This window comes from Rhea americana, unplaced genomic scaffold, assembly GCF_003343005.1.
Source record: "Rhea americana isolate MKP2758 unplaced genomic scaffold, rheAme1 scaffold_7, whole genome shotgun sequence".
NCBI classification, from domain to species: domain Eukaryota; kingdom Metazoa; phylum Chordata; class Aves; order Rheiformes; family Rheidae; genus Rhea; species Rhea americana.
Genome location: NW_028186867.1, coordinates 9,815,234 through 9,842,950, shown reverse-complemented (window position 1 = coordinate 9,842,950; position 27,717 = coordinate 9,815,234). Strand labels below are relative to the sequence as shown.

Here is a 27,717-nt window from a genome sequence, read left to right as displayed (position 1 = left end):
TTCAAAGATATTTTAGATTTTCTAGGCTTTTTTGTATGGCTTTTCTTCTAAGTAGTTATATCTTGCATGTGAAATGCACTGGGTTACAATGACTTGTCAAACTGGATGAGTTTGTCTGCTGGCAGGTAGGCGTGGGAAAAAAATTCTTCTTTTAAGATTGCCTGCCAGGGTGAAATAACTGGGAAATGGAAATGAGGATGGTTATCAGTTTCCACGTATGTGCGCAAGCGTGCGTTTTTGCTTAGCCGTACTGCCTTGCTTCTCAGTTAGTAGGTGTCAGCAAAACTCCRCTGCCCCAGGCTCTCGCTTGTGCCCTTCGCTGTCCTCTTCATCTAGTCCAGGGTTGGAAACACTGTGTCGTTGCGGGCAGGGCCTCCTCCGGCACGGCCGGCCGCGTGCTTTGCGAGCACTTGGTCTCCTTTCCCTGAAGTTTTGGCGGCCAAAGGCCRAAAAGCAGCCTGCTTCCCCGCAGCGGGACCTGGGCTGGTGCCGGCGGCGCTCGGCGGGGTCTCAACCAACTCCTGGCGGTGCAGCGGAGGGTTGGGGAGAGAGGGGGACGGGCAGGAGTGAAAAATAACCTTTCACTCTTGAGCGCGGGCCAGGAGTAAACAAGAGCGTTAGCGCTGTTTTGCTCGCGCGTTTCCTGCGGCTGCCGGCCGGGCTGTGGCCGTCGCCCGTGACGCCGTTCGAAATGGGGCCAGAGGGTTCCTGGCTGGAGCCCAGGGGACAGTTAAACTGTCAGCCGGTGCGGCCGCTTCGTGGCTGGGGCACGGGGAGGGCGATGGAACAACCCTTAACCCCTTAAAGGTCTTAAAAGCCCTTAAAACGTTTTTTTTTTTTTTTTTTTTTTTTTTTTTGGTAAAGCAAAGGGGTTCCTGGAGAGAGGGAAGGTGCAGAGGTGGGGGCCGGGGAATGGGACGGAGCCAGGGCCCTTGGCCGGGACGGTACGGCTGCCAGGGCAGTGGTTTGAAACTGTTTTGCGGTTCGTGACCCTAAAAATGGCACGACCGAGGTTTGAACGCGGAGAGTTTCGACTGACGAGAGGTTTGTCTTTCTTAGTCGTTTTTCACTGATGCACTTTAAAGTAGTCGCCCCTAGGGACAGCTCACGGGCTCTGCCTAGAGGATGCTGATGAGAGGGTGTGTGTGTGTGCGTGTGTGCGCGTATATTGAGTCTGGGGACTCAGTTGCCAGAGGTATAGCTTTTCCTCCCCCGTTCTCCTTAGCTGTAAAGGAAAAGAAGTGGAGGTGGAGGTGAGCGTCCCGCCTAGAGACAGAAAGTTGCTTCGGTAGCATCGCTTGCAACCTGCTCTTCCAGTCGAACCCAGCAAAGACTGATGCCTGGATGAAAGGTTTTCTAGGCAACTCGACACTAGAAGTGCGGAGTTGTTGATGCCTGTATTTSTCCTATAAAATATGGGTCATCAAACCTGTTTGCTTTAAAAATGTGTGTGGTTTTACTTTGCTGTGTTGCAGCATAAAAGCAAATAGGAAAAAATACTTTCTTGTGTAATGTTAATTCAATACACGTGTTATTGGAGACAACAACAATATTCCTGTAAAACTGAAGAGTCTGTGGCATTAATTAAAGGGGAAATGAAGAAATACTATAAAATCATCAATACTATTTTGAAGGTAGTTGAAAATTATTAATTCTTTCAATATTTTTAACATAGCATTAAATATCTTCATAAAATTAAATCTAGATCCTGCTATTTGACAGCTTGTGCGGGATATATAGAATCAGTGGATTCTGTATATCCTGCAGTGGATATATAGATTCGCTGGATTGCATTTTCAACAATCTTAAATTTAGAAATGTGTGATGTGTGTGTTTGAGTGCATATATTTTGTGGTTTTAGTTCTGTACTGTTACTACAGATATGTATTTAATGGCTGGCTACTCACCAGGAACTGTCTGGCTCCCTACTTGCTCAAATTTTGCTAACGGTCGTATTTTGTATGTTTTGCATTTCTGGGGAAGGATTATTTTTAAAAGAAAATTGTCTTACTAGCTAGCTAGGCTAGCGGTCCATAAGTATTTGAACAGAATACATTTATTGAACTTGTAAGGACAATTTAATTTTTTTCTGCCTTTTATGTTTTGTACTGTGGAAAGGTTTGCTTTACTTAGGCTTTTTGCAACTGAGAAAATGTTGATTTTTGTTTTATTGGCTGAAGCAGACTTTTTTTGAAGTATGGGCAGGTCCCAGGAGATGGCACTGTACAATAACACATTTCAAAATATTTATTGGAAATAAAATGGATTTCACATGTAAAATTCAGTTGTTACCTTGAAAACCATGTTCATATTACTCTTTCAAGGAAGTTTATCAAAGAACAAAATGATCAAGTTTGTTTGCTAACTGATAGCCAACTTCAGTAGATGGGTTTGAGTGTCTTATCTTCTGAATGGTGAATCACTGTATATTCACTAAGCCACTAGATGCTAAGATATGCTTTGACTTACTCAGCATCTTCATCTGCAATTCAGTAATAAGTTGTAATCTGTAATAGGTTGTAGTCTACATTGCCAGTTAGGAGAGCTTATGATTTGGTCCCTTTTATATAACTTTTACTGTGTGATACTACACACGGTTTTTCTATATTGCAGTCTGTTTTATATTGCAGTCTTAAGCTCTGGGATTAACCTAATTTAGCACATATTTTTCTTAGTTGTTTGTAGACTGCTTAAATACACATAGTGCTTCAATTTTAATAATTGTCCTCTACTAAGTAAATGCACATTTTAATCCTGTCAAGATAAAGACAACCTTATGTCAATTCCAGCTTTGGATTTTTTCATTTATTTGAGAATACAACTTGATAGAAAAGATTTTTCCTTTTTAAATATTTAATTATGACTGCTGAGATTTTTTAAGATGAAGATATATGTATCTTAAATCACATACACTTCAGAGAAAAAGATTAAATTTTAAAGATATTTATGTACATCAGGAGATGGAAGGAGTTTAAAATGTTCTGTCTTTAAAGTTTCAAAGTTGGATCTAATATTTTGAGGCTTCCTTTGCAATGAAGTCCAGGGGACCACAAGTGAATTTGTGAGTGAAATTTCCTTATTATTGTCTGATAGTGTTAAAGAAGACTTGTTCTCATTGTGGGAACAGACTATGGCCGACTCTATTACTTCTGCCAGGCTAAGCACCTCTCATTCTGTGCACAGAGAATTTGGTGCCAGCTTTGAGCCCTTTTTTGATCTCCATCAAAGAACAGTGCTTATCGTTGCAATGGGACCTCATAAGCAAGGCCATGCAGAAATATCTGAATGAACCCAATAACTTCTTGGTAACTGAGAAGTTATAAAGGTGAAAGCAGAATTTTTCTCGAAATGCCAAGTTCTATGTGTTATTCTTTTTGCAGTTGCTGGTGTCCGTGAAGATGTCTTCCTGATCTGGAAGGAGCTGGAGGAAGCCAGGAGTACACTGACACAAGTCCAGAAAATTTTATCAGAATCTGACTGGCCTGCTTCTCGAGACGGTATCATTTATGTTTCTTTCAAGAGAGTGACCACTGCGTTCATGATAACTTGTTTTATTTGTGAACAGTCATTATTATATGCCAATTTAGGGAAGATTTTCTCATTAGTTCCACTTACATGGATTTAGCAACAATGTCTATGCATGGGCAGAATCTACACTTGGCGTCTAAATGTAGGGTTGCTTAAAATTTTCTATTACAAATCTCTGTTTACTACTGCTTAAAACTTGCTGAATTTTAACACCTCACACCATTATTAATTCACACCAGTGGCTAAGTCTGGAAACTRTGTAGATTTCAAGATTTTTTTTTGTACCAGAGAGAGATAAATAGCAGGCCTAGGAATCCGGAGCCTACCAGTTTAGGTATTTGCCTCAGAGCACTGATTTCACAGCATCCTGGATTGTTTCCATATTCTGTATTAAACAGCCCTTGGACAAAATACAGAAAGAGTCTGAAAAACAGGGATTGTAACTTGGATCACCCCACTTACGGGTTAATGTACTCACCACTGATGCTGAGAATTTTAGTTTCTCTTTTGTGCTCTCTCGCTCCCTGCCTGGGCCAGTATATCTTTCGTTGTGTTCTGCAGAGTGCTAGGGAAGTACCCTGTCTCTTTCCCATCACGGTCTTCTTGAGATAGCCTCTGATCTCGTAGCTTTCCCCTTGAAAGAGAAGTGTGTTTGAATTCTCTTAGGCAGAGGTAGAGAATTAAAACCAAATTACCCTCATTCTGGGTGAGTGCCATGACCACTGTTGTGATAAGACACATGGAGGAACACCCACATCTGTTCATAACACCAATACTTTCCACAACTAGATTTTATCCAGAGCATGATCTGTTTGTTGTACTGTGCATACTGGACTGAGCCTTTCTGGAGACAGAAGGATTTCAGGTTTCTGAATTCCTGGAAGGGTTAATCAGAGATCAGAGAGAAGCTGCTCAGCCTTGCTGAGGTGGAGGTGCTCTGAATTGCACTGGCAAGTTTTAAATACTAATTTCGTAATTTGTAAAGTCTAGGCAGCTTCAAGGTTGGATTGCACTTGAGAGGATAGATTTTCGTGATCATAGTTGTGATTATCAGTGCATATATTCTGCATTAGCTCCTGTTTTCAAAATACTTGCATAGAGTCTAATGTTTGCATAAGTTGATACAAAATTAAGGCTGAGTTAGCACAAATCAGAAAGCAGAGCAATTGCTTTCACTTTGGCTAGGTGGAGGCAGGGGACAGATACCTTTTTCTGGATCACCTGCTGAAGAACGGTCACTTGTACATCAGCTGAACTCTCAGTGTGTTGAGGTGTGTGATCTGGGTTGTACTGGCGAAGATTTGGAGCTGGGAACCTTCTCTGCCTGCACTGGATTCGGACATCGGGCAATAACGTAACTCTGCAGGACTTAGCTTGCATTTATTATTCAGTTAAGGCGTATTATGCTGTTCTTTAGTGTTCTGATGACAACATCCTCTGAATTAGCAGGACTTCCCGTATGAATAACAACTCTATCATAAAACGTGTGAACAAAGGGACCACAAAAAAGCTGCAAGGGCAGCTGTAATTCCAGTGTTTGTTAATTTATGAGTGCTTGACTATGTAGCTTTAGTGTTATGTTTAGTGCATGCCTTCAAATATAATCACATCATAGATTAATTCAAAGAAATTAAATTACAGCATGATTTATATTTAAATTATGGCAGTTCTTTGGCATTGTTTGAATTTTGCCTATTGGTCCAAATAACTGCAGTTTTTCTGTTTGTCTACCTTTCTTCCTGTTTTTGCTTTTTTTGTATCTTTAAAATGCTTTGTTGTAAAATGTAATCTGTTATAAAGGTTGCAATGTTCTGTAGCAGTGGAAAGAGAAAGAAAGAGGCAGATTTTCTGCTGGCTTTCCAGATAATGTATTAGTTACCTGAACCTGAGACATGACTTTTTATGTAAAGTATGTGGAAAAAAAGGAAAACCACAGATTTCTATTTAGAACTGTGTAAGCACGGTTGTGACAGTTGTCAGACTGGCTGTCCTGAGGGCCACAAGCAGTCAGAAGGCAAATGTTTCCACGTGAACAGACTCTGACTCTGCACCTGCACCTGCACTGATGCTGCCTGATCCATGTGTTTGTTAAGGCAACAGATAGATTTGTTTACAGGCTCAGAATATCAATACTATCGTCATCGTAGCTGCATCTAACCAGAGTAGGCTTATACCACAAAAGTCCACTGAAATTAAAGTATGACAAAATAAATTCACCTTGCTATGAGAACCACTGCTGGGTCGTTCAGTTTAAATGTGGTTTATTGAGCTAGTGATGAGTGATTGTAGAGCTCTTTATCCTGTTACCAGTATCCAAAGATGTGCAGGTCCCAATCTTAAGATGGTCCTTAAAGAATTTATAAAACAGTATGATATGGAAAAGGTAAACATGAGAACAGTCATACCACATAAGAAGAAAAAATAATCCTGTTTCTCTGAATATCAGTAAAAAAAATGGTAGGAGGAGAGCATAGAACTAGAGAAAATCTTATGAAGGAATCTCCTCAGGCATTTTGTAATTCAACAGTTCAACAGTTAAGCCAAATTTCATACTACCAAAAATACTCTTTTTATATGTTGATCTTATAGCTATTTACTTTCTTTACTCTTGGTTTTCTGATGAGTTGTGCCTGTCATAAAGGAATCTGTTGCAAAGAATTGCCTGATAATAATAATAAAAAAACACAACTGAAGTAAAGACTATTAAAAATCAGTCAGAAATATCCACTCACTCCAAAGCTGTCAGTGCAAGAAGAACAAGTTCAGAGCAATGAGTAATCTTTTGAGAATTTAGCTGCCAAATTAACAGGTTTCTACTGATCATGAGTTTTAAACTTGACAAAATTTAGATGATAAGGTTGACAAGAGGCAAGGCTTGCTACAGGTGACCCTCTGTCAAAGTTAGAATCTCTCCTACAAAGTCCAAAGGTGTGAAAGATCCTTAACAAACYATCTGTAGAAAATTGTCTATGTGATGACGCAAAGTATTTTCCTCCACTTTTTGAGAAACATCCAAACTCTTTTACTTAACCACTATCTCTCTGTCTTTCTCCTAAGCTCTCTTACTTCATCATAACAACCATGCTTAGCCAAACCCATAACACAGAAAATTAGTTAGTAGTCACACACTGCTTATTGGGAAAAACTCCCACAAAAACTTGATAATTAGCCCTGATAAGGGAATATGCTAGGCAGTCTTAATGACAGTCGTATCTTCTTACACCACATACAGCTCAATGTTTTAGTTTTGGGGTATTTATTATTATTATTTATTTATCTGGGCATTTATTATTATTACTTAATTCTGTAGTCTGTTCAAAATCTACTAGGATTCTCTCAAAATTCTGCAGATCAGTTCTGCTGTCACCATTAAAAATGGTTGTCTAGACTCCTAAATCTATATTTAGGCAATTAAATTGATGACCTAATCACCTGTTATTGATTTAAACAGTATCTGTTGATGGTCATAGTTTTTAAAAATGAAACTATTTGTTTAAGTGCCTAAGCAAGAGTTTAGGATTCAAATTTTGACCATAAATTTGAAAATTTGGACCTCAGTATCATAGCCTTTTTTTTGGAAATGACTTATCCAAAATGAACCATATTAAACGTGAAGGTATTTTTGTTTTTATTTTCCTTATCAGCAACCAAACCCGATCATCTGTTACAAGAGCGTGAGTCTGATGAATATTTGACTTCAGAGGAGTGGTTGCAGAAGTATGGCTTGAAAGCTCGGAAGCTGACAGTCTATGATGCACTTGCTGATTGTAGTTTTCGCCATGCAGATGGGATTGTTGACATAAAAAGTAAACCAGAGGATGAATCTTCACAAACTGATGCTGTCAGTATTGTTAATTTTCCCTCACATCCTGTGGGTTATTTATTTTGGGGGTTAAAACTTGAAGTGTTCCTTGATAGCTCTATTTATGATAAAATGTATGTTTTTTTTTTGTTATATGGGTTTTATTAAACAGTTTTTATTAATAGTTTATTAGTGGAATGGGACAAAGATGGTCATAAATAAGATTTCTTGAAAAGGCTGTCTATTTGAAAATGACTACACCTGCCTTTCTGGTCTGCATATGATCAGGAAGGAAGAATCAGGACTGGCTTCAGCAAAGCTTTATTCTACATTTTTGCATGGCATAGGGCGAAGAATGCTTGTCATCATCTTTTTTCCTTAGAAGGGGATGTCCCAACTACCCCAGTTTTTATAGGTCCTTAAAAAATTTGGATTCATTTGTCTTCTGTTTGTTTTTCCTCTAGCTCTATCATTATGCTATTCTGTATGCTTCTGTTCTTACTAACTACCAGTGTGAAAACAGTTTCTATAGACTTCTGCTAGGAGCAAATTCTGTGGCTAATTCTTTTCTGTGTCTATTTCTGCAGCTGCTCATTTGCAATAAGCACATACCTTTGAACTTCGTTTTCCAAATATTATAGCATTACTGCAAAGGGGTATGTTTTGGAACACGCGATCTGTATTTCTTTGCTGTAGGAGACAAGGAGGAAGATAATTCATGCAAAATACTGTGACAAGTTTGTACATACCTTCTGGAAAGATGGTTCTGTAGTTCATGTACATGTTACTACAGAAAAATACAAGCAGTATGAAGAGAAAATGAGGATTGCTCTCAGACAAGTGGAAGGAAGGTTAGTTTTCTGTCACATAAATTCAGTTTGTGTTATTTTACATTGATGTTAAAAAGTTTCATTTACTGCCATAATAAACTGAAGTGGCTGGTAAACTGCCAGTAGCAGTATTAAGGCAGAAACCCATTTTTAGATCAGAATTGTGTGTATAGGGCTTCTTAGTAGCTATGTAAGTAATCTGATGAATAGTTTTGTTATCTTTTATTCTCCTACTGGATCAGAAAAATGAAAGCCATTCTGCACACTTCTAGAATATTGGTGAAGTTACAAAAAGCATTGGTAAAAAAAGGGCCAGAGAACTTCTAGAATCATCCATAAAACTTGTTAGACATTCATTCTGTTTACCTAAGAGTCTCTTGTGATACCTTTAAAAGAGAAAACAGATGATTGTAGTTTCCACTTTCTTTAAGAGCATATTACACTAGCCTTGAGATAGGTTTCCTTGTAGATGGGCCAGCTGCAATGGTGAACCAAGTGCTCTTCTGAAATTGCTCCTTTTCAATGATATTCTTCCCTTAGAAGATGGAACAAAGGTTAAGTATATGCTATCATCATGTGGGGAGCAGAACTCCCATAATCAGGAGGAGGAAATTGCCGAAAAGGAGCACTTGTTTGGTTGCCAGAGGAGCTTGAATATGTTACTTTGTATTATAAGTGTTCGCGAGGATAATTTTTTTCCCCTAATCGTTAATACGCCTAGCATTATGTGAAATTAGATAATCTCTCTCCTGAAATACTCCTAGAACAATTGAAGGTGACACATCATTTGAAACCATGAGACCGTGAACAGTTTGGCTATTCTGCTGATCAAGTGCAGATGTCTACTGCTGAGCTAGTCATCTAAATTATGATAACACTGCTAAATGAAAGGGGACCAGGGATTTATACCTGGCTCTGACACTAAGTAGCGCAGATTGGCTTGTGCCTATGCTGATAATGGCTCTCTGCTTTTGTTGCATTTTTGTTTTGGAGGGAAAAAAGTGTGAACGGTCTAAATCAGAGGCAGGGTATGAGCTAACTATTAAGAATCGTGTCACCAAGGATTCAGTGCTCAAGCTGGCTCCGTAGTTCATGTTTCTTTAGCAGCATAGACACATTTGCAGATTCTATAGGAAGTCTACCCAAAAATAGGCAATTCTAAAGTATGACTCATCTATCCTACAGATGGCCCAAGGTAGCTCAGAGATTTTACCCTAGAAGTGCCCATTTCTTTTACTGTATGCAAAAGGAGTCTTTTTCTGAGTAACTCCAATGTGAGTGTCTCCAGTATAGATTCAATGAATCTTAGCTTTTATATCTACATTAGGAAAAGAAGGAAAGTTTCAAAATAGATATCCTAGAGCCAAAAGAAAGAGGAAACAGTGCTCTCTGTTTTGTATATTAGGACAATGAGATGGCTCATCAAAAAAAGCAGGATGTGAACTTTCTTTTATAATTTTATTGCTGCTTCTCTACCAAAACTGTAATTGTCTGAATATATCAAGCAAGGTTAAGCGGAATATTATAAATAATTCCTTTTGGTGTATCTTCATCTTTGCTATATTTAGGATAATGTTTACGTACTGTGAAAGCAAAATTTGAGGTAAAGGGCTTTGAATTTATATTTTTGAAATACAAGGCTATGATTATTATTTTGATGTTTCGAATGGCTCATCTCATTGTTACAAAGTCTTGGTAGACTTTATCAAACACTTTAGGAAAATAACTAGTGGTAAAATGTCTGTCAGTAGCAAACATAATATAATCCTTTCAGTTTCTGTGATATAATTTTTTTAACCTCTCTGGAGATGAGTAAAATTTTTCCCAAGGCCGTTATATTCTGCCTGTTAAATGCTTGTGCTTCAGAGTAGACACGGAGTTTATGACTCTCAGGGAAAATTAGATTTGAACCAGTTGTAGCCATTACTGAAGATATGTTCTTGTACACGGCTGTGTGCATGCACGTATTTAACTGGCAAGCATGTTAAATTCTGTTTAAAATGTAAAACTAAGTCTGTGGTTAAGGCTTAGGTCAGCAAGGCATTTAAGCATCTGTGTTACATTAAGACTCTTTTAAAGTGCTTAAGTTCCTTGCAGAATAGGTTCTCAAGTGATTTCCTGAAGAGGGAGGAATATTAACATATGTTTATGTGATTCCTTGAGTTGAGCTTGGAGAACGGTTACAGTAGCAATAGAAATTGTTGCTTCCTCACGGTAATAGTCAGCCAGTACCTGACAACTGACGTTATGAAGTTGCTGTATAGCTTTATGTTTTGTCTGTCTCCAAATTCCCATTGAAATAATCAAATAAGAGAATCTCACATTGTTATGTAGTGACAGACTAAAAGTTTCAGGTCAGTATACTGCTCATGACAGTGAGTAGGTTATTAGGGAAAGGGAATAGGAAGTGCAGCAATGTTATAAAGAGACTTCCTGTTAGATTCTGATACATGGTGCTCCAAGGGTCTTACATGTCAAGTTCTGATGTGTGTTTTTGTTTTCCCCCGCCCCCCACTAGGATTAAGTGGCTTCAGCAAGGAAGCAGAGGGCTCTTTGGAAATGTGTGTGAAGATTATGTCTATATTCTTATTGATACATCTCAGTCTATGAAGGACAAGTTGTCACTGGTGAAGGAGAAAATATTTCAGCTCATACAGGTTTGATAAAGTGGTGATTGTGAAGACTGAGGAGCATTTAAGAATAAGCTAACCTTTTTTTGGATGATTGTTACTGTAATTTTAAAAATGTTTTTGAACAATTTATCAAAAATGAGCCTTATAAAAATATTTTCCTTTTTATGGAGTGCTCATTTTCCAGTTAAAATTTTCTATTTTTGTATTCTTCACATTTTGTTTTATTTTCTTTTCCTCTCCCTCCATACAAATATTCGAAAAAAATATGCAGCAAATGCTAAGAATTAAAATGGCTTAACTATCTCCTCTGTACCTCCAGCTACCTCCCTTAAAAAAAAGGGGGGAGGGGGCAATGCAATGCAATGCAATGAAACACCTTTTGGCATTTTAATTTTTATTTTTAAGCAATGTCATCCAATTCCGCTGGCATGTTGTGGTTTGAAATGAGTGTTCTAGATTCAGTTGCATGCTTTAACAGAAGAGAGTGTAGAGCAGTTTGTGCTTGCTTACATCTTACCAAGTGACTCAGAACTTTGCAGAGTGACTTGCAGAGTCCAGAACTGACTCAGAAGCAGCAAGCACTGGGAAATGCATCTAAGACAAGATTTATTTCTCCTAATTTTAGATGTCTATAATGGTGTCACCGAAGGTTACCTTAATAGTTGACAGAAACAAGCACTGTTAGAACATCATTAGTCTTATCTCTTTTAGACTTGAAATGAGCAACTGACAAATAAATATTCCTTCAGTCTGACATTGACAGCAATCATTAGTTGGGCTAAAAAATTTAAAGCTATAACAAAGTTTTTTGAACTAAGTGTGTAACTGATAGGAAACAGTAAAATGTGGTTATCTAGGCAGATCAGCATTAGAAGAAGATTAGATACTGTGCTACAAGGTTTCTCAGGCAGTGCACAGAAAAGGTGATAATAGGAATCAAAGATTCTAGGCTCTGGAAGTTTATACTAGCTTGCACAAAACTTTCAGTCCCTTACAACTTCTGTCCAAAACAACTTCAGTAAATTCTTAGCTCTGCCTTTATTGTCCTATTTCTTCCCCTTGTTCTCCTGCTCTAAAGATGACTTTGGAGTCTCATTTCACTTTGCTTTGTAAAACAGTCATAATCTCTTCCTTAGCCTAATGTTCATATCCAGTCTCATCTGTTTCTCACCCTCCTAGACATTTGCTGCTCAATTAGTTTAGGTTTAGCAGTATGAGTAAATGGAGACTTACACTGGGAAGTTCAAATCTTAACAACAAGAGGCAGCCCCATCTCTGTCTCTGTGTCTCTCTCTATGCCATAACTGAATATTACCATAATTTATTGTAACCATATGATCAAGTATATATGAATTAAGACAACTCTAACTAGTCAGTAGTTGAGAATACAAGTATATATTTTTCTTTACCACTGAGTAAAATTGAGATACTGTCTCTTGCAGGAACAACTGAGATACAAAAAGAGATTTAACTTTGTGAAATTTAGTGCTCAAGCAGTGGCGTGGCAAGAGAAACTAGCTGAAGTTAATGAAAAGAATTTGCAGGATGCTTGGCTTTGGATAAAAGGGCTTGAGGTAACATGGAAACTAATTATCAAGAAGCATATCTGTACAAAGTTTTATTTCTGACTTTTTTATGGTGTTTTTTTTGAATTGACTAAATATTTGACTTGAGTTTGCTGAAAATACAGAGGATGTGTAGAGTTTAGCAGGTCAGGTATTATCTTTTGACAGTGGGCATGTATGTAAGTTTGCATTAATTCCACTGATAGTTTGATACTTTCAATAGCCACAGTGCAAGCACCAACTAATTTGATTTCTTTAGGAGACATGGCAGTGATCAGACCTGTGTTTAAATTTGTCATTGTTGCTTCATGGATGCTGCGTGGACCTGGGGTATCGTAGGCAGGCTTACAGCCTGCCATGGGGTGGTTTAGGAAATGGTCTGTTTGGCAGTTCCCAGCTGGTGCCAGTGAGCTKCAGGAGCTCTTTCCATCCCTTTTAGTGCAGAGGTAGGCAGCTGACTTTAAACTTATACGGAAACATAAGAGTAGCTGTACTGAGTCAGGCCAGACACCCGCCTATCTACTCAATATTTTCTCTCTAACTGTGGCCAAAAGCTGATCATTTTTCTTTGTAACAGAGTAGAAGTGTTTGCAGTCAGCCACAGTCACACTCTAGGCTGACTGTAACTGCTAGCAGCTTAGGACCAGTTAATGTGTCCAATGTGGACAGCAGTGTCACCAGCATGGGACTGAAAATCAGTCATATAACACTACATATATATCATTATATTTGCTAATAGAAAAGCATATATTTATATAATAAAACTCCTCACCATTATGACTGTACTTCCTCAGGTGAAATGAAATTCCTGAGGATGATGGAATTGGAGAAGATACATAATACCTTTAAGGCTGAAAAGCAAAATAAATGACCGATCATACTCAGAAAATGGTAACACAAATGCCTAGAGAAAGGAGAAACATTTGTGTGGCCTGACTGAGCAGTTAGTGAATACTTATAAATTTGGTTAGTAAACGTAATTTTCCTGCCTTCATTTAGACCCAGATAATTKTCTCTGGTTAGGCCATACTCATGCTACAACATCATGCAGGTTAGATAATACCTTGWACTAGTTTAATTTGACAACATTTTGTGCGTGCATTTGGAGTGGCCTTTTTCATCACTGTTCACTCAAGCTATGAATTATTGACTCTATAAATTTCCTTTCAAGTGTTCAGCTCTAGATTCCTGAAAAGCACAGGGAATTTTACAAAAACAATCTACTGTTTTTTCAAGGATGTCATCTGCTGCTGACCTTTTAGACTGTTTAAAATGGCACAGGCATAAGTCTGAGATCAGAAAGCTGGCTTGACAGTGAAGCTGAAATGAACAGCAGATCACTCTGAATATTATTCAGAATAGATCCTTTGATCTCATGTTACATGCTTTGGTCCCCAGAGATGTTGAATAAGGAAGTTGAGCTATAAACAGTAACTGTTCCTTAAAAATTCTTTAGAGGTTGATAACATTTATATTTTGTGGGGTGATAATGCCACATAATTGAGGCATGTCACATTTGCTTATACACTTCCAAAAAAGCAATGGTGTACTTCTAACAGTAGCAACTGAGAAATCTAAAATTAAGAAGCTTTACCATAACATACATAGTCATGCATTTCCCTCATATTACCAGCATCCACATTATAATGTATTTTCCCAAGAAAAGTGGAAGAAGTTCAAAACCATGTACCGTTATTAGGAAGACCCAGGATGGCTAACTTAGACGTAATTAAGGGTGACGTGCTTAAAACTGTGATGCTTACTAAAACATTAAGAATATTAGTTGTATTTAACAAAAGAAATGGCTCAAGCTAGCTATTTATTATGAATGAGTGCTGAGCTTTTTGTGGATAAGGAGATAAGAGTATTAAGCAGCTAAGTTATCATCTTGCCTGGCCCATGTAACTCTTACACAGCTATACAAAGTGGACCATCTGTTTTACCTGATTTACTTTCTTTATGCTTCCCAATAGAACTGTTTGGAAGAGAAATGGACTGGAAGAATTTTTGACTAATACACTTAATAGGTCTGAGTAATAATGCTCTCTTAACATAGTTTTGAATGTATGGGTTAATGTTAGGGATGATAAATATGTATTTATCCTCTGTAATGCATTATATCTGTGGATTCTAAGCCTTTTTTCACTTACACTACTATAATCATCACTGCCCTCTGGAGAGGTACTCAGGCATTATACTAACATAAAAGAGACTTGTATCTTTTTAAGGAGTTTTCTTGGGCCCTATTCAAATCGAATACTAAGAATTAACAAAACATTATCCCACACTGATAAAATGTCACTTTTCCCTTAAATTTGGTAGTTTTGTACATTGAATGTTCAAAGGTACAAATTTGAATATATAAATAATTGTGTTTTTTCAGCTCCTATAAGCTGTGAGTTGCATTTCAGTGAGTTTAGGAGCTGGACTAAGTCTGGAAAGAAAGAAAGACAGATCATGAACACTAAGTATATAAATGACACATGAAAAGCATTAGCATTACTCAAATATGAATTTCTGAAAGACACAGTACTGTTATTTGTGTTTTTATTGTTACGGCTTATGTTCTTGCTGGAAAACAATTAAATTGTATTTAGATTGATATACTGAGGGATTAGATGGAAGATAGTTTGGAAAGAAGTCTGTTCAGAAAACCTGTAAGTCCCTCCCATATTTTTGAGAAACATCTTGAGCAATTCATTTATGAGTTTGAATTATTTGATTAAATAAAATACCTGTGTCAAATTAGTGTGATGAGTTGGCAATCAAGAGCAGTAGTGGGAAAATGCAATATTATTTAGCCTGTATCATGTATCATTCTATCTGTTTATAGTCTTTCAGTGATCGCTTTTCCTTTCCTATTTCTATTGCTCAACATTTCATTTGTATGTGGTTGCATAAGCATGGAATACCATTTTGGTGCCAATATATGCTCCTTTGGCATTTGCTTTGATTTTTCTGGCCATTCAATATTGTCTACTTCTTTTTGGTTGCTTAGGTTGGAACTTCCACAAATACACTCAAAGCTCTCCAGATTGCTTTTGCTGATACTGACACTCAAGCCATATATCTTTTGACTGATGGGAGACCTGACCAGGTATTTCTGAAATAACAGAAAATGAAGTAGTGTGGTGCTGCAGTGATGGTGTCAGAAGGCTGAAGCAAAGTGTAAGAGATGAATATCACACCTGCAGAGCTGAGTCTCTTGGAGGTGGTTGTAATATTGATAAATTGTATCTCTAAAATGTGTTCTTTGTGAAAGGGTTTTGAAAAGAACTCTTCTCCCACAGTCCAGCATTTGATGTATGATAATTCATGTAATTTCTAATTAGTTATTTTAAGGGTCTGATAATTGATTAAGGTTGTATCTTAATGTCTAAGCTTAGGATTTATGTTAAACTGTTCTATGTTCCTAAGTTAGCAAAAATATTCTCGTGAATTAAAGATTGAGAAATAATGAACATCCCATAATATGATTGGATTTAAATATTAAAACCTTAAAACCTTGTGTGCTGACTTGAAAACCTAAAAAGAAAATGACTGATAACAAAATAAACAAATTTGGATTCAAGATTTTTTACCAAATAACACATCAGATATATAACTACTTATCTTCTGTTCTGTAGCAGAGACTGCACAAGGGCTATGTCATGTCTGAGGAATAAAAGCCTAATTATTGAATTGATTTACATTATTTTTATATAAAGGTGTTACCATTGACATCATGTTATTCTCTCTCCATATAGTACAGAAGTCCATGTTATGTTATTGAGCCAAATGTGATCTCACATAGGTGCAATTCTGGAATAGCATCATTCTGGAGTTGTTTTAGTTCTAGTTATAAATGGCTAATGAAATCAAAAGTATGCTTTTATTTCTGAAAGTATTGTCACCATGACTTAAAATGTTCATAGATCATATTATATTATGTTATATAACACCAACTAAAAACTGAAAAAAAGAATTCTTGCTCGAGTAGAATTAGAATTGAAAATAAGTGGAATTGAACTTTTAATCTGTAACACCTGGCCAGTAACAAGTACTGTTACAAGTACTTGTTACAATCTGTAACAAGTAGCTAGTGTGCTGTGGGTGACAATTAAAAAATACTTTATCCATGAAAATTCAGCTTGGTTGTAATGACAAGTAGGCACCAAAAACCTGACTTTACTTGGTAAATAGCTGTGTTGAAAGCCACATAGAGCTAATTGGTTAAGCATATGCAATAAACCTGTGATAGAGAAAGCATCATAAACTTGCAGAAATAACTTCTTTATACCTTGATAAATTAAAAAAATTCTAAAGGCTTACTTTTCTTTTTGCTCTGGTTTTCTTGATCAAAGAAAGTAGCCCAGGAGTCAAGGTAGATTTACATGCTTCAAAGTTGTTTGAATATCAAAGTATAATCCTGATTTAAATTAGCAGATGAAAAAGTTTGATTTATATTTTAAATCTTGTTTTAATTTTAGTATTAATCTTAGTTATTTTCTAAATAAAGGTTGACTGTTATTGGCTACCAGTCATTAAAACCTCTCAATTTACAATTGAATATAATCTGTGCATTGTTTAGCACTTAATTTTGCTGACTATGAGCATAGCATATGTTCCTATATAATTAAACAATAAATTGGCTTAAAATACACTTGTTAAGATTCTTCATTCTAATATTTTATTATGTTAAAAATTAATGAATAGTTCGTTTCTTTTTACCTATTTAGTAACACTTTTTCCTGTGATTTATATTACACTTTATTTAGATGGAATGTGAAGGTGACTAAAATTGTTTTTTGCTGTTAAGGAATAACAAATATATTAAAAATATTAACAGAAAGCTAAATTTATCAAGATTTAACTGAGATGTCTGAACAACAAGAATGTTATCAGAAGTTAGAGATTACATGCTACCAGATCACTCAAAAGAGAAAGAAGAACTTATGCTTTCCCACCTACTTTTTATGTCTATATTCAAAGAACACTGGTTTTCCTACATTCTTTATCTCTGTTTTTTTTTTCCTGTGATGAATCAACATGTCATTGAACTAACTTGTTTGAATAAAAATGTCAACAATTTTTATCCAGCTATTTACCTCCAGTGATACTAAACATAAGTGTAGTAGTTTAATTTCCCATAATTTAATACTTTAATTTCCTTTAAAAATTCAGAAACCAAATGTACAACTTATTTTATAATTTTAATTTTATTTTATAAGAATATCCTGTGCCTAACGTATTGTCAGTACTTCAGATGTATTTCAAAATGAATTCATTTTATGTAATTATGAAATATGTAATCTATATAAAATCCATGCTTTTAACTGAGCTATATTCATCTGGCTCTAAGCAGCAGGATGACTGCTGAAATTCTGTACAAATTCTCCACATTTTGATAAATATATTTTACATGCCACATGTTTAATACATACTTTTGTTTTTCAGCCCCCTCAAACCATTTTGGCTGAAGTCCAACTTCACCGTAAGATTCCTGTTCATACTGTGTCTTTCAACTGTGATGATACAGAAGCCAATAAATTTTTGCATGAACTGGCTACTGAAACAGGGGGGCGATTTCATTATTACAATATTTATTTGACTGATCCTGAAGCTGCAGCGGGTATTGTTGTGAGTATTTCTAAATATGTAGGTTTGCTTCTTTGTGCTATTGAAGACACCACAGGATTTGCATTACTGCAGTTTCATATTGCAATATATTATTTAGAAAACAAGGTTAATTCTAGTCAAATCTGAAGTGATGTGATGACTGTGCCATTTTTTGATTATGGAATTTTATTAGGTCACAACAGGTAAGCCCAAATATGAAAAGTACATTTGTCGTGCTACTGTTGCTAAAAAGAAGACATGCATGTAGGCCGAATTCAGCTCTGGAAGAAACACACATGATGTCTGTTGTCTGAGAAATAAGTTATTGTGTAGAACAAAACTATGATTTGTATCCTGTTAATGAATGAGAGAATGCAGACCTGAATTTTGCTAAAAGTTTGCTTTACATAGCCACTGGGGAGAAATTTGTAATGACTGAAGTTACTAGAACAGCAGAGACCTGTCCAGTGTAACTAAGGAGCTCAATCTAACAATCCCCAATAGGAAATTTCTGAATAGGCTAAAAGAAACACCCACAAAGGCATTTTCTTGATTTTAATTAAAGTGAAGGCTCAGTTAATTAGTTCCACAAATTTTAGAAAGGGTTTTAGTGGAACAATGAGAGCAACTGGGAACAAGACGGTAGCAGGAAATTTAGAATGCTGCAGAGAGTAATTAAAAGAAGGAAGATATGAAAAACTCCAGCTCTGGCAATATGACCTCGTAGGTGATTCTATTGATGTGGACTATGTGACTCTGGCACATATTGTTGATGAGGACCAGAGTCTCTGCTGCCGGTGGCCAGAATTTGTGGCCTGTGGGGATTGTAAAGGGATCATCTTTGGAATTTCCTTCCTGTTTCTGCCTGTGGTCCAGATGATTCCCAGTTTGTTCACTTCCAACACTTAAAGACTGTGGTTTTTACTTCCCATTTTCCAAGGACACGTTGTGATGCAACTGTGACCTGTAGACAGAAGGAACAATAATAGTTGATGCATACATATTTTATATTTTATTTATTTATGAGGTACTGACCTCACCATATTATTTAGAAATATGACTGTTCATGTCACAAGGCATAAATGGCTTATTAGGGAATGCTAGTCTTCTTGCTAAAAAGCAAGATTTAATAAATGATTGCCTTGTGTTGCCAAGCACACTTTTGTCTTGTTTTGCTGTCAGCTTGTTTGTACATGCAGAAAAGCAGAGACCACCTGAAGAAGTTTACAAAATTAAGTAGTTGTCCTAACTGAATCATTATTCAAAATTATTTTCAGAACTTGCATAGTTTCAGTTCAGCAATTAAACATTTTAAGAGTAATTTTAATAAAACATTTGATTTTCTCTTTGATAGAGTGAAGATATGCACCTTTTAAGAAGAGAGATCGAAAAGGGAGAAAGAGACCTAGAGAAAGTGAAGCACTTCCATGATGAATGTCTGATGACAGATTGGTGTAACGGAGAAAAAGATCCAGAGAACAAGTATGTCCTCATACTACCATTCTGCTAATATGTGGTAGGAGCTATCTGTTAAGTTTCTCTTTCTGCATTGTATTGCATTTTTAACCTTTGACACTGTCCTCTTTTAAGAAGAAATGTTGAATTTTTTTTTTGAAAGATACAATTATATTAATGGAAAAAAACAAAACTGGGAAAATATATTAATACTGTGATACTCAAAACTGGAACAACATGATAGGTTCTCTCAAATATTAGGAATAATTAAAGCAAAGAGGTGAAGATACTTTGTACTCCATCACATAGTACAGTTGCTCCCTCTAACCTAAGGAATTCGTTAAAAGTGATTATCCTATTGGTAAAACTGGCCTGGAATGTCATGACTAAATTGCGACTCATTGGAAGATGCTGATTGAAATGGGAGCTACATGCAAATATACTCATTTAAAGGATAGTTCAGTTAACAAATATTATGAATAAAACTCAACTTACTACTTTTCACATTTGTGCTCTTACAGTGCATGTCTATATATTCGTGCCATATTTAACTCCGCTTTTTATCAAAAGATAAGTAATGTCGTCATTAGGAGTATGCCTGTGTTCAGCATCAATTGACAAACTCATTGAAAGTCTCACAGTGTAAGAGTGGCTGTTCAAAAAGAGGTCATTCCATAGCATAGTGGAGGCAGGCTCCTGGGCCACTGTAGAGAAGTTTCCTGCTGTTTATACTGCATTTCTGTCAGGGGAACAGAGACAGACCTAGACTCAGACATGATGTTAGTTGTAATGCCTACAGGAGCATTGCATTAACAAAAAGGAGAGAATAGCTTTCCATGATGCCTAATTTATCTGTGCACTGACAGTACATGGATTTAAAAAAAGTATATCAAAAAACCTAGATTCCTATGTTTAAAAAATGAATAAAAGCAGTAAATTAAAATAAATATACTAACAATAAAACCCCAAATGCATTAAATAAATAAAATAAAATTATAGTAGAATGTCTTGCTGAATGGCTTAATATGTGTGGAAGAGAAAGTAGATTGTCCAGTATAAAAACATATATAAGTACTTATTTCAAAGTTCGCTTATTTATTTTTTTATTAATGCTCAGACATGTGTGTGTGTGTGTGTGTGTGTGTGTGTGTGTGTGTGTGTGTGTGTGTGTATCATTTGCTTTCATTACCAATGGTTGTTTTACTCCTTCCCCTAGAATTCAATGCAACTATTACAAAACATTCTGGCCTCCTTAAAAATATGCATCAGGATGTTGCCTTAAATCTAACAAACAATGTTTTAAATGGGCTAATGAACAACGTCCTTTGATCTCCCCTTTGAAATGCAGACTAGGATAATATAGCAAGTATTTTTCACTCTTGGAAACATTTAAATGGAGTGTTTAAATTTTCAAAACATTTTAGCTTAGCATTTATAAGCATTTTTTTAACCAAAGATATGGTTTCGAAGGTCATTTATATTTTTGTGTTGTTTTTTTCTCTTAAAAGCAGTAATCACAAGCAGATTCTTGCTGTGTCTTCTGTAACTACACATGTTCAAGAGCTGAGTACTACTCTTAACAATAGGCCATGCTGTGGTTCTGAAGAGCCAGCACTCACTCCGCGTCGGCGCACAGTATGTGCCTGGCAAACAACCTGCRACAGTTCAGCCCAAAGGAAGAAAGCACTATACGCAGGTAAGAACCTCAAAATGAACCGTAGTTGTTAGCAGAATTTGTTTACTAACTTAAATTGAGTTAATATTAGAATAAAGCATCCCTTGTTGTGGGAACAAATGAAGCCTTTGATTATATAAAACTCTTGTTTTCCTGTAATTCTGACTTACTTTTAATCATTTTTGCTCTTCACCTGTCTCACTCATTTGACCCAAACTGACAAATGTCTGCTCATTTTTGCTTTGTCACATGCCCTGTAATGAAAGATGGAACTGTTTTAACAGAAATGCTCTAAAACCCATGTATGCAGTTTGTTTACAGTAGCTGTTTGACTCATTTATTTTTAAACTAAATAAGTACATCATTGATGAGAATGAAGTGCTATTCTATGTTTCATTAGTTATAGCATTAATTACACTCATATATTTCCTTTGTACACTAAGTTTCTCTTTGAAGCATCCTATAGATGCAATCTGAAACCAAGTTTACCTGGCTGATATGAAGAAAGGCCTTCACCCTTGGGAAAGTACAGAGTACAAATTAGCACTGAAGTGATACTGTCATTGACATCTTGTGCAGGCAGTCCCTTAAAAATTGGGACTGGACACCAAAAAAGCATTTAATTTTCAAAAATCAGTGGCATGTATTTGACTAATAACTTAACTGTTCCTTTCTTTCCCTTTCAACACCTACAGAGCAAACAAAGACAAGTCTGTTGAGAATCCTGAGCCATAGCATGAAATCTAGGGAAGAAAGCCCAGAGGAAGGAGCATCTCCTGGAAAAAAGGGCTTTTCTGACAGAAAGTATGTGAAATCTGCAACCATTTTCAAAGGCAAGTTACCACAACAGGAAGCTGGGAGAGGGACAGATGCTAATATTTCTCATAACAGATTTGAAATCAGTAGTGCCTCATTTGAGACAGAACTATGTAAAGCTGTAGTAAAGAGGACTGGAAATCAGTAGAGATGCAGAGGGCTGGACATACAGGAGGGTACTGTAACAGGATCCTTGCTGCTGCCACCAGATTCCTTGCTGCAGTGTTCAAGTCAGTTATTTGTCTGCCATGTGCTGCAGTTGTGGTACAGCTATGCCTAAGACTGCAGAGAGGGGACCGAAGCATAGTTGCTTCTTATCAACAGGGTGTATACACTTCAGACTCATGTTGTGACATGGTAGCATATCGTTGTTGTAATATAGTAATTGCTAGTTTTGTTCTGCTGTACCAACATAAAATGAAGTTGTACTTCATTAATGTGCTTACACTTGTTAAAAACATGCTCATTGGGAAGAATGAGAGTGTTGAGACAAAAGTACTTCTGACAGGACTTGGATTCACACAGAATCACAGAATTACAAAATGGTTGAGGTTGGAAGGGGCTTCTGGAGACCATCTAGTCCAACCCCCCTGCTCAAGCAGAGTCAGCTAGACCATGTTAGACAGAGTTGCATCCAGCCAGGTTTTGAGTATCTCCAGAGAAGGAGACTTCACAACCTCTCTGGGCAACCTGGTCTGCCAGTGCTGCCAGTGATTCATATAGGTTTTATTTCTCTCCGTGGTTAATGGAACTCCAAACTTTGTCACATGGCCTGTAAGTTCTTCTAAAATCTCACTGGCATTTAAAGATACTTGATGTTTTAACATTTTGGTGTCTTCATTTTAGTTCTTTAGATACCTTTTGAGTTTATACAGATTTTTGGTAGTATACCTTAAATTAGCCACTCCTAGCTATCTCATTAGTGATACTACTTGGTATTATATCTTGAATTTGGGGATAAACTGGTTAATCTTTCCTTTGAGTTATAGGAAATAAATATATAAAAAGTTTTCAAAAAGTTTTTTTGAAAAATTTAATTATTCCCCATCCACTTTACACATTTATTTATTTATTAGTTAGATATCATGAGGGGTATAGTAACTCTGTTAATATTGATCAAGCACCATGAAAGAAACACAGGAAACATAATTCTCATTGATATATTTAGCTACTGAAATGGGTGTTACTCTACAGCCCGTGTGACACGGCTGGTAGGCTAAAATAAAAAGTTGATACTATGTCAGCATAAGCGTGTGTGCTTTTGTCTGCACAAAAGCCGTGACATAATGAAATGCAAATGTTTTTTTCCCAGATCTGAAAATGCAGAAGGATGTAAAAGGAAAACGTAGAAGGTATGTGTGCACATATATAGATATATCACAAAAGTGATAGTTTATATTTTACTTGAGTCATTTTGAACTGGTCAAATACATTTCTACCTCATACTGCATCTTAATTCTCTTTTTCCTAGTTCTCTAGATATCTCTTCAGCTCACTGGTTAAAGACTCATGGCTTGGTTGCCAGGCGACTCACCATCATGGATGCCTTAGCTCCGACAGCTGTCCCTCATGGTACTAAATACATCCCAGTTCTGGACAAGCATGTGGGTTCTAAGGTATTTGATGAGGTAAAGCCCTTATGCTGTTCCGGAGTAAACACAAAACTTGTCATTGTTTTAAAAAGGATTTTGTTATTCATTTCTACAAATGTCATGACTGCGTTCTCTGATGTTCACTGTGATGTGCTCTAAATATATAGTACTTATCTGAAAGTTCATTTGTGCATCAGGAAGAAGTTAAAGCTGATAGTTAATAGCATTTCTTAGCAAGTGGAGAAATTACAAGTTTTAGAGCTGTTCATTTTTCTTTTGCAGTTACCAGTTGATGGCAGTGTGCAGCCATCAGGTGTTCAGAAATTTCTTGGGTGCCACAGCTACTACTGATGTGTATTAATTCACTGGAGTTCTATATTTTAGGCTCATGAAGTCACACAGAAAATCGTGCAGGCTTTTGTGGATTGGTACATTCTCAGGGCTCACCTGTGTCCTTCTAAAGACATGGGAATTTGATAATTAAAGTTAAAAACAGGATCCGTTTAAATAATAATGGGGAAGCAAGAGTTTTTGGAATGGGTTGTGATATAGAGTTAAGTAAAATAGTTCTAGTAAATGTACAAATACGCATTTTAATGTTTTCATATTTATTTGTTAGAATTTAGAAATGGGAATTTTTGCTATAGCATGCAGGTTTTGAAGCAAAACCTTCTGTTTAGTAAAGCCAAGTCAAATCCAAGATCTTTAAGTTTACTTTTGAAGTGGGAAGTTAATAGTTTTAAAGATGACTTTTTGTATCAAGACCATTCAAAATGTACATTTTCACATTTCAGATGTAAAATAGCCATTTTTTACAAAAAAAATTCAGTGACTGCAAAACTACAAAAAATATCTATATTCAGCAAAATGTCAAACAAAAAGCATTGAAACTCTCACAGAGCTCTTAATGATTTTCTGAGCAGTCCTTTCTTTCCCCTATCTTTTTCTGGACACATATACTAAGTAATGTGCTTGCTTCCACTGTTCTAAATGAACAGAGTCCTTTGTATCCCTTCTGGACAATCCTGGGCTGCTTTTGAACTACTGTTTACAAAAACAGTAGTCTATAAAATATAACAGTCTTTGAAAGCAAGCAAAGCTACCATTCAACAAATGCTATGTTAGAGGAATTTGTATAGGTAGTTTGTGGGAGTGTACGTGAGGGTAAATCAGGGCTGAATTAAGTTCATTGCTGTTATCTGAAAAGTTATCTATGGACTTTCTTTATTTCAGAGATACAAGCACTTACAAACTAATGTGTCTATTTTACCACTTTTTCATACCTAGATAACCCTCCTTAATGGCATTGAAAGCTCTCAGTTGTTTGAGCAACAAGGAATTACTGTTCTGCCTGTAGAGGCATGGCTTTTTCTGTGTCTGAAACAGGATATTAAAAAGGAAAAACAAAATTCAGAGCTACAAGCAAAGTGGAACCAATAGATTTTGCTTTGTCAGTCACAGTACTCATTCTCCTTCAAGCTTTATGCTAGCAAGGAAAAGCAGAAAACAGGATCTGAGACTAACCAGAAGGCTTGAACAGAGTCGTTAACAGATTGATTGAGAATCTTGATTATTCGAGTAATTTAGAAGACTTTGCTGAGGGTAATAAATGTAGAGACATATTTGCATTCTTTCTGCTGAGGTCTTAGTTTTCTTGGTGGGGAATACAGACCCACTGCTTCGTTCTTCCTGGGGACAGTAGAATTTTTATTTTCAGCCTTTGCCAGCAGTGATGATGGACTTACTGTGAGCAATTTTGTCACCTCAGAGAGGAGGCAAGCAAAAAATTTCCGTGACAACTGTTCATTAACAAGGAGGCCGACTTGTTTTTTCCAATTCTGTGTGACCTGTCAGTTTCATACGAGTTATTTCAAAGAGATTAATTCATTAAACTACCCATCAGTTTCATATCGAGGAAAAAATGATTCAGGGACTTATATAAGTTATAGCTGTGGTAGTTCTGGTGAAAACCTTCTGTATAGAACCTGTGAGTATCTAGTTTACAGATTGTGGCGTCTTTAGTACAGCCTTGCAAGTCATGGGTTTTTGCCTTCAGTAACTTGCTCAGAAGAATCAAATTCAGATTAAGCCCAAGCAAAACATCTATTTCAGTCTAAAATAAGAAATATTTTACTAGGGTTGCTGGGTTTGGGTTTTGGTTTTGTATTTAAAGTGTGTGAAATTCTATTTCTGAAATAAAAGCTATTTTGAAACAAAAGCATATATTTGATATGAAAGTTTAAGCTTATGTTTAATTTATAAAATTAAAATATTTATAAACTTAAATATTAAGTTTAATTTATAAAATGCCAGAACATTTTGATATTCAAAACATTTCCATGTGTTTTCTTCCAGTTGAATCTGTTCCTCAGATTTAACTTGACTTTATGAGCAGTTTTCACGTAGCAGTTTACTATAGGCTAAGAACACATTCTATTCTGGTTTTATTCTTCAGTACTGTAATAATGTGTTTACATTTGTCTGTCCTTAATATTCTATTTAGAATGTTTTATAACCTGTATTAAATATTCCTTTAGCGCATGATGCTGTTTGTACTTGGAGCTGCTGTGGCAGTTTGTAAGGGAATGCATTCTGTAGGAGAGGGCTTCTATGTGATGATTTGAATACAAATAAAACATAACTGAAAAGTGCTCTCAATTAAAGAAATCTATTTATTGCTTCATTTTCTGATTGCTTGCTTTATCTCACCAACATGAGTTTTGATTTATCTAAATTGGAGTTTATCCAACTTTTTGCAATCCGTATCCTGATCTTAAATGGACACTTGGAGAAGCTTCACATTCCACTGTATGTGTTGAGGAGTGTTTTGGGGAGAGGAACATTCTCATTCTTCTCTACTGTTTTTTCCCTTGATCTTCATCAGGACATTGTTATATAACTAGCTTTTCATAGAGTAACTGCTGAGTAATTTAATAGGCCGAAGAATAGTCGGACTTTGGATTGGGGTATGGGAAGGCCTCTTTCCTCTTCTTTGCCTTGTTTCCCCCCTTTCCTCTGCCGCTTGAATATCTGATGATAAGTGTGTGGCTTCCTGCTTTTTTGATGAGATGGAGATGCTCTGTTGTTGGCTTTGAATGATTTTGAGGTTCCTGATTCTGGCCAGCCTGGCTGCTTCCTAAGCCTTACTGCAATCAGTTAAGACTGGTTTCAGTAGGTAATAGCCACCTTGTTCTTGTCAGTAATCGGAGTGATGGTCAAAAATGTCTCTCTGCATCTTTAGGACTCTAATTACTTTGAAAATATGGTCCTCCAGAATAAGTGCTTACTTAAGTAACTACCCCATCTGTATGCTGGAATTAAATGCTAATAAGTAGAAGAGAGCGTCGTTTTAAAGTAGTATAATCTAGAATATAGTCATGATCTAGACAGACATGCTTATGTCCCTTCTGACCTATCTTTTCATTATTAAAGTGAGATTTTGGAGAGTACTGATTTAGTTAGAATTAACTAGTAATTAATAGTCTTGATTTACCTTGCCTTAAAATCATTGATTTGTGTAAGGGGATCATATCATTTCAGAAGACTTTATTAACAGTATGAAAATGATATCTTAATTCTGACAACCCTTATTGCTGACTAACGATCGTTTCCTTGAGGTGCTCAGAGATTTCTTACTGGAGCCTTTCTTTTCTTTCCTCATGCCTTTTCTTACTGTCTGTTCTGATCCTTGTATATGGAGTCATGGCCATTCTGTTACTCTAGCGGATAAAACATATGATAAATTAAGTCTTTCTTTTTTTGTTGTAGATTTTACCATTGGCCCATATTAGCAACAACAAGAAGCGGATCACACTAATTAATCCTCAGGCAGTGAATCTTGATGCCTATAAAGAGAAACTGGAACAAGCAATTAAATCCTATGAAAGGCAAGTGTGCCAATCACAAATGTACTATGTTTGCAGTCTAGATATAGATTTTTCTGACGTATTGGGTACTTGCTTGTGCATGCTCTGCCTACACTGGTAATTCTACACTTTTACACACATTAATCATTGTGTGAACCATTAACCTGTAGGAGAAATGTTCAGTTTCTTTAGAAAAAATGCAGAATGAAAAGCCAATGAATAGCCCAGGAGATCATAAATACCCTGTTGCTAATATTATTTTTTTTCCAATGACAAAACAATATTTTGCTTACTTTCTGAGAATAAACCTGGAAGCAATCTTCCAGAGATGCACCCCCAAAACATACAATAGTAACA

General features: G+C 36.4%; 1 protein-coding gene across 1 annotated transcript in view; it reads left to right on the top strand.

Moving 5' to 3' along the window:
- VWA3B (von Willebrand factor A domain containing 3B) overlaps positions 1 to 27,717 on the top strand; it is a 68,942-nt gene that overhangs the window by 18,420 nt on the left and 22,805 nt on the right. The window contains 14 exon segments of the mRNA XM_085321440.1: positions 3,381 to 3,497; positions 7,173 to 7,369; positions 8,027 to 8,181; positions 10,679 to 10,817; positions 12,236 to 12,367; positions 15,357 to 15,455; positions 17,795 to 17,977; positions 19,311 to 19,438; positions 20,450 to 20,452; positions 20,920 to 21,107; positions 21,782 to 21,919; positions 23,215 to 23,254; positions 23,374 to 23,530; positions 27,263 to 27,381. Of these exon segments, the coding sequence (XP_085177566.1) occupies positions 3,381 to 3,497; positions 7,173 to 7,369; positions 8,027 to 8,181; positions 10,679 to 10,817; positions 12,236 to 12,367; positions 15,357 to 15,455; positions 17,795 to 17,977; positions 19,311 to 19,438; positions 20,450 to 20,452; positions 20,920 to 21,107; positions 21,782 to 21,919; positions 23,215 to 23,254; positions 23,374 to 23,530; positions 27,263 to 27,381 (1,795 nt within the window).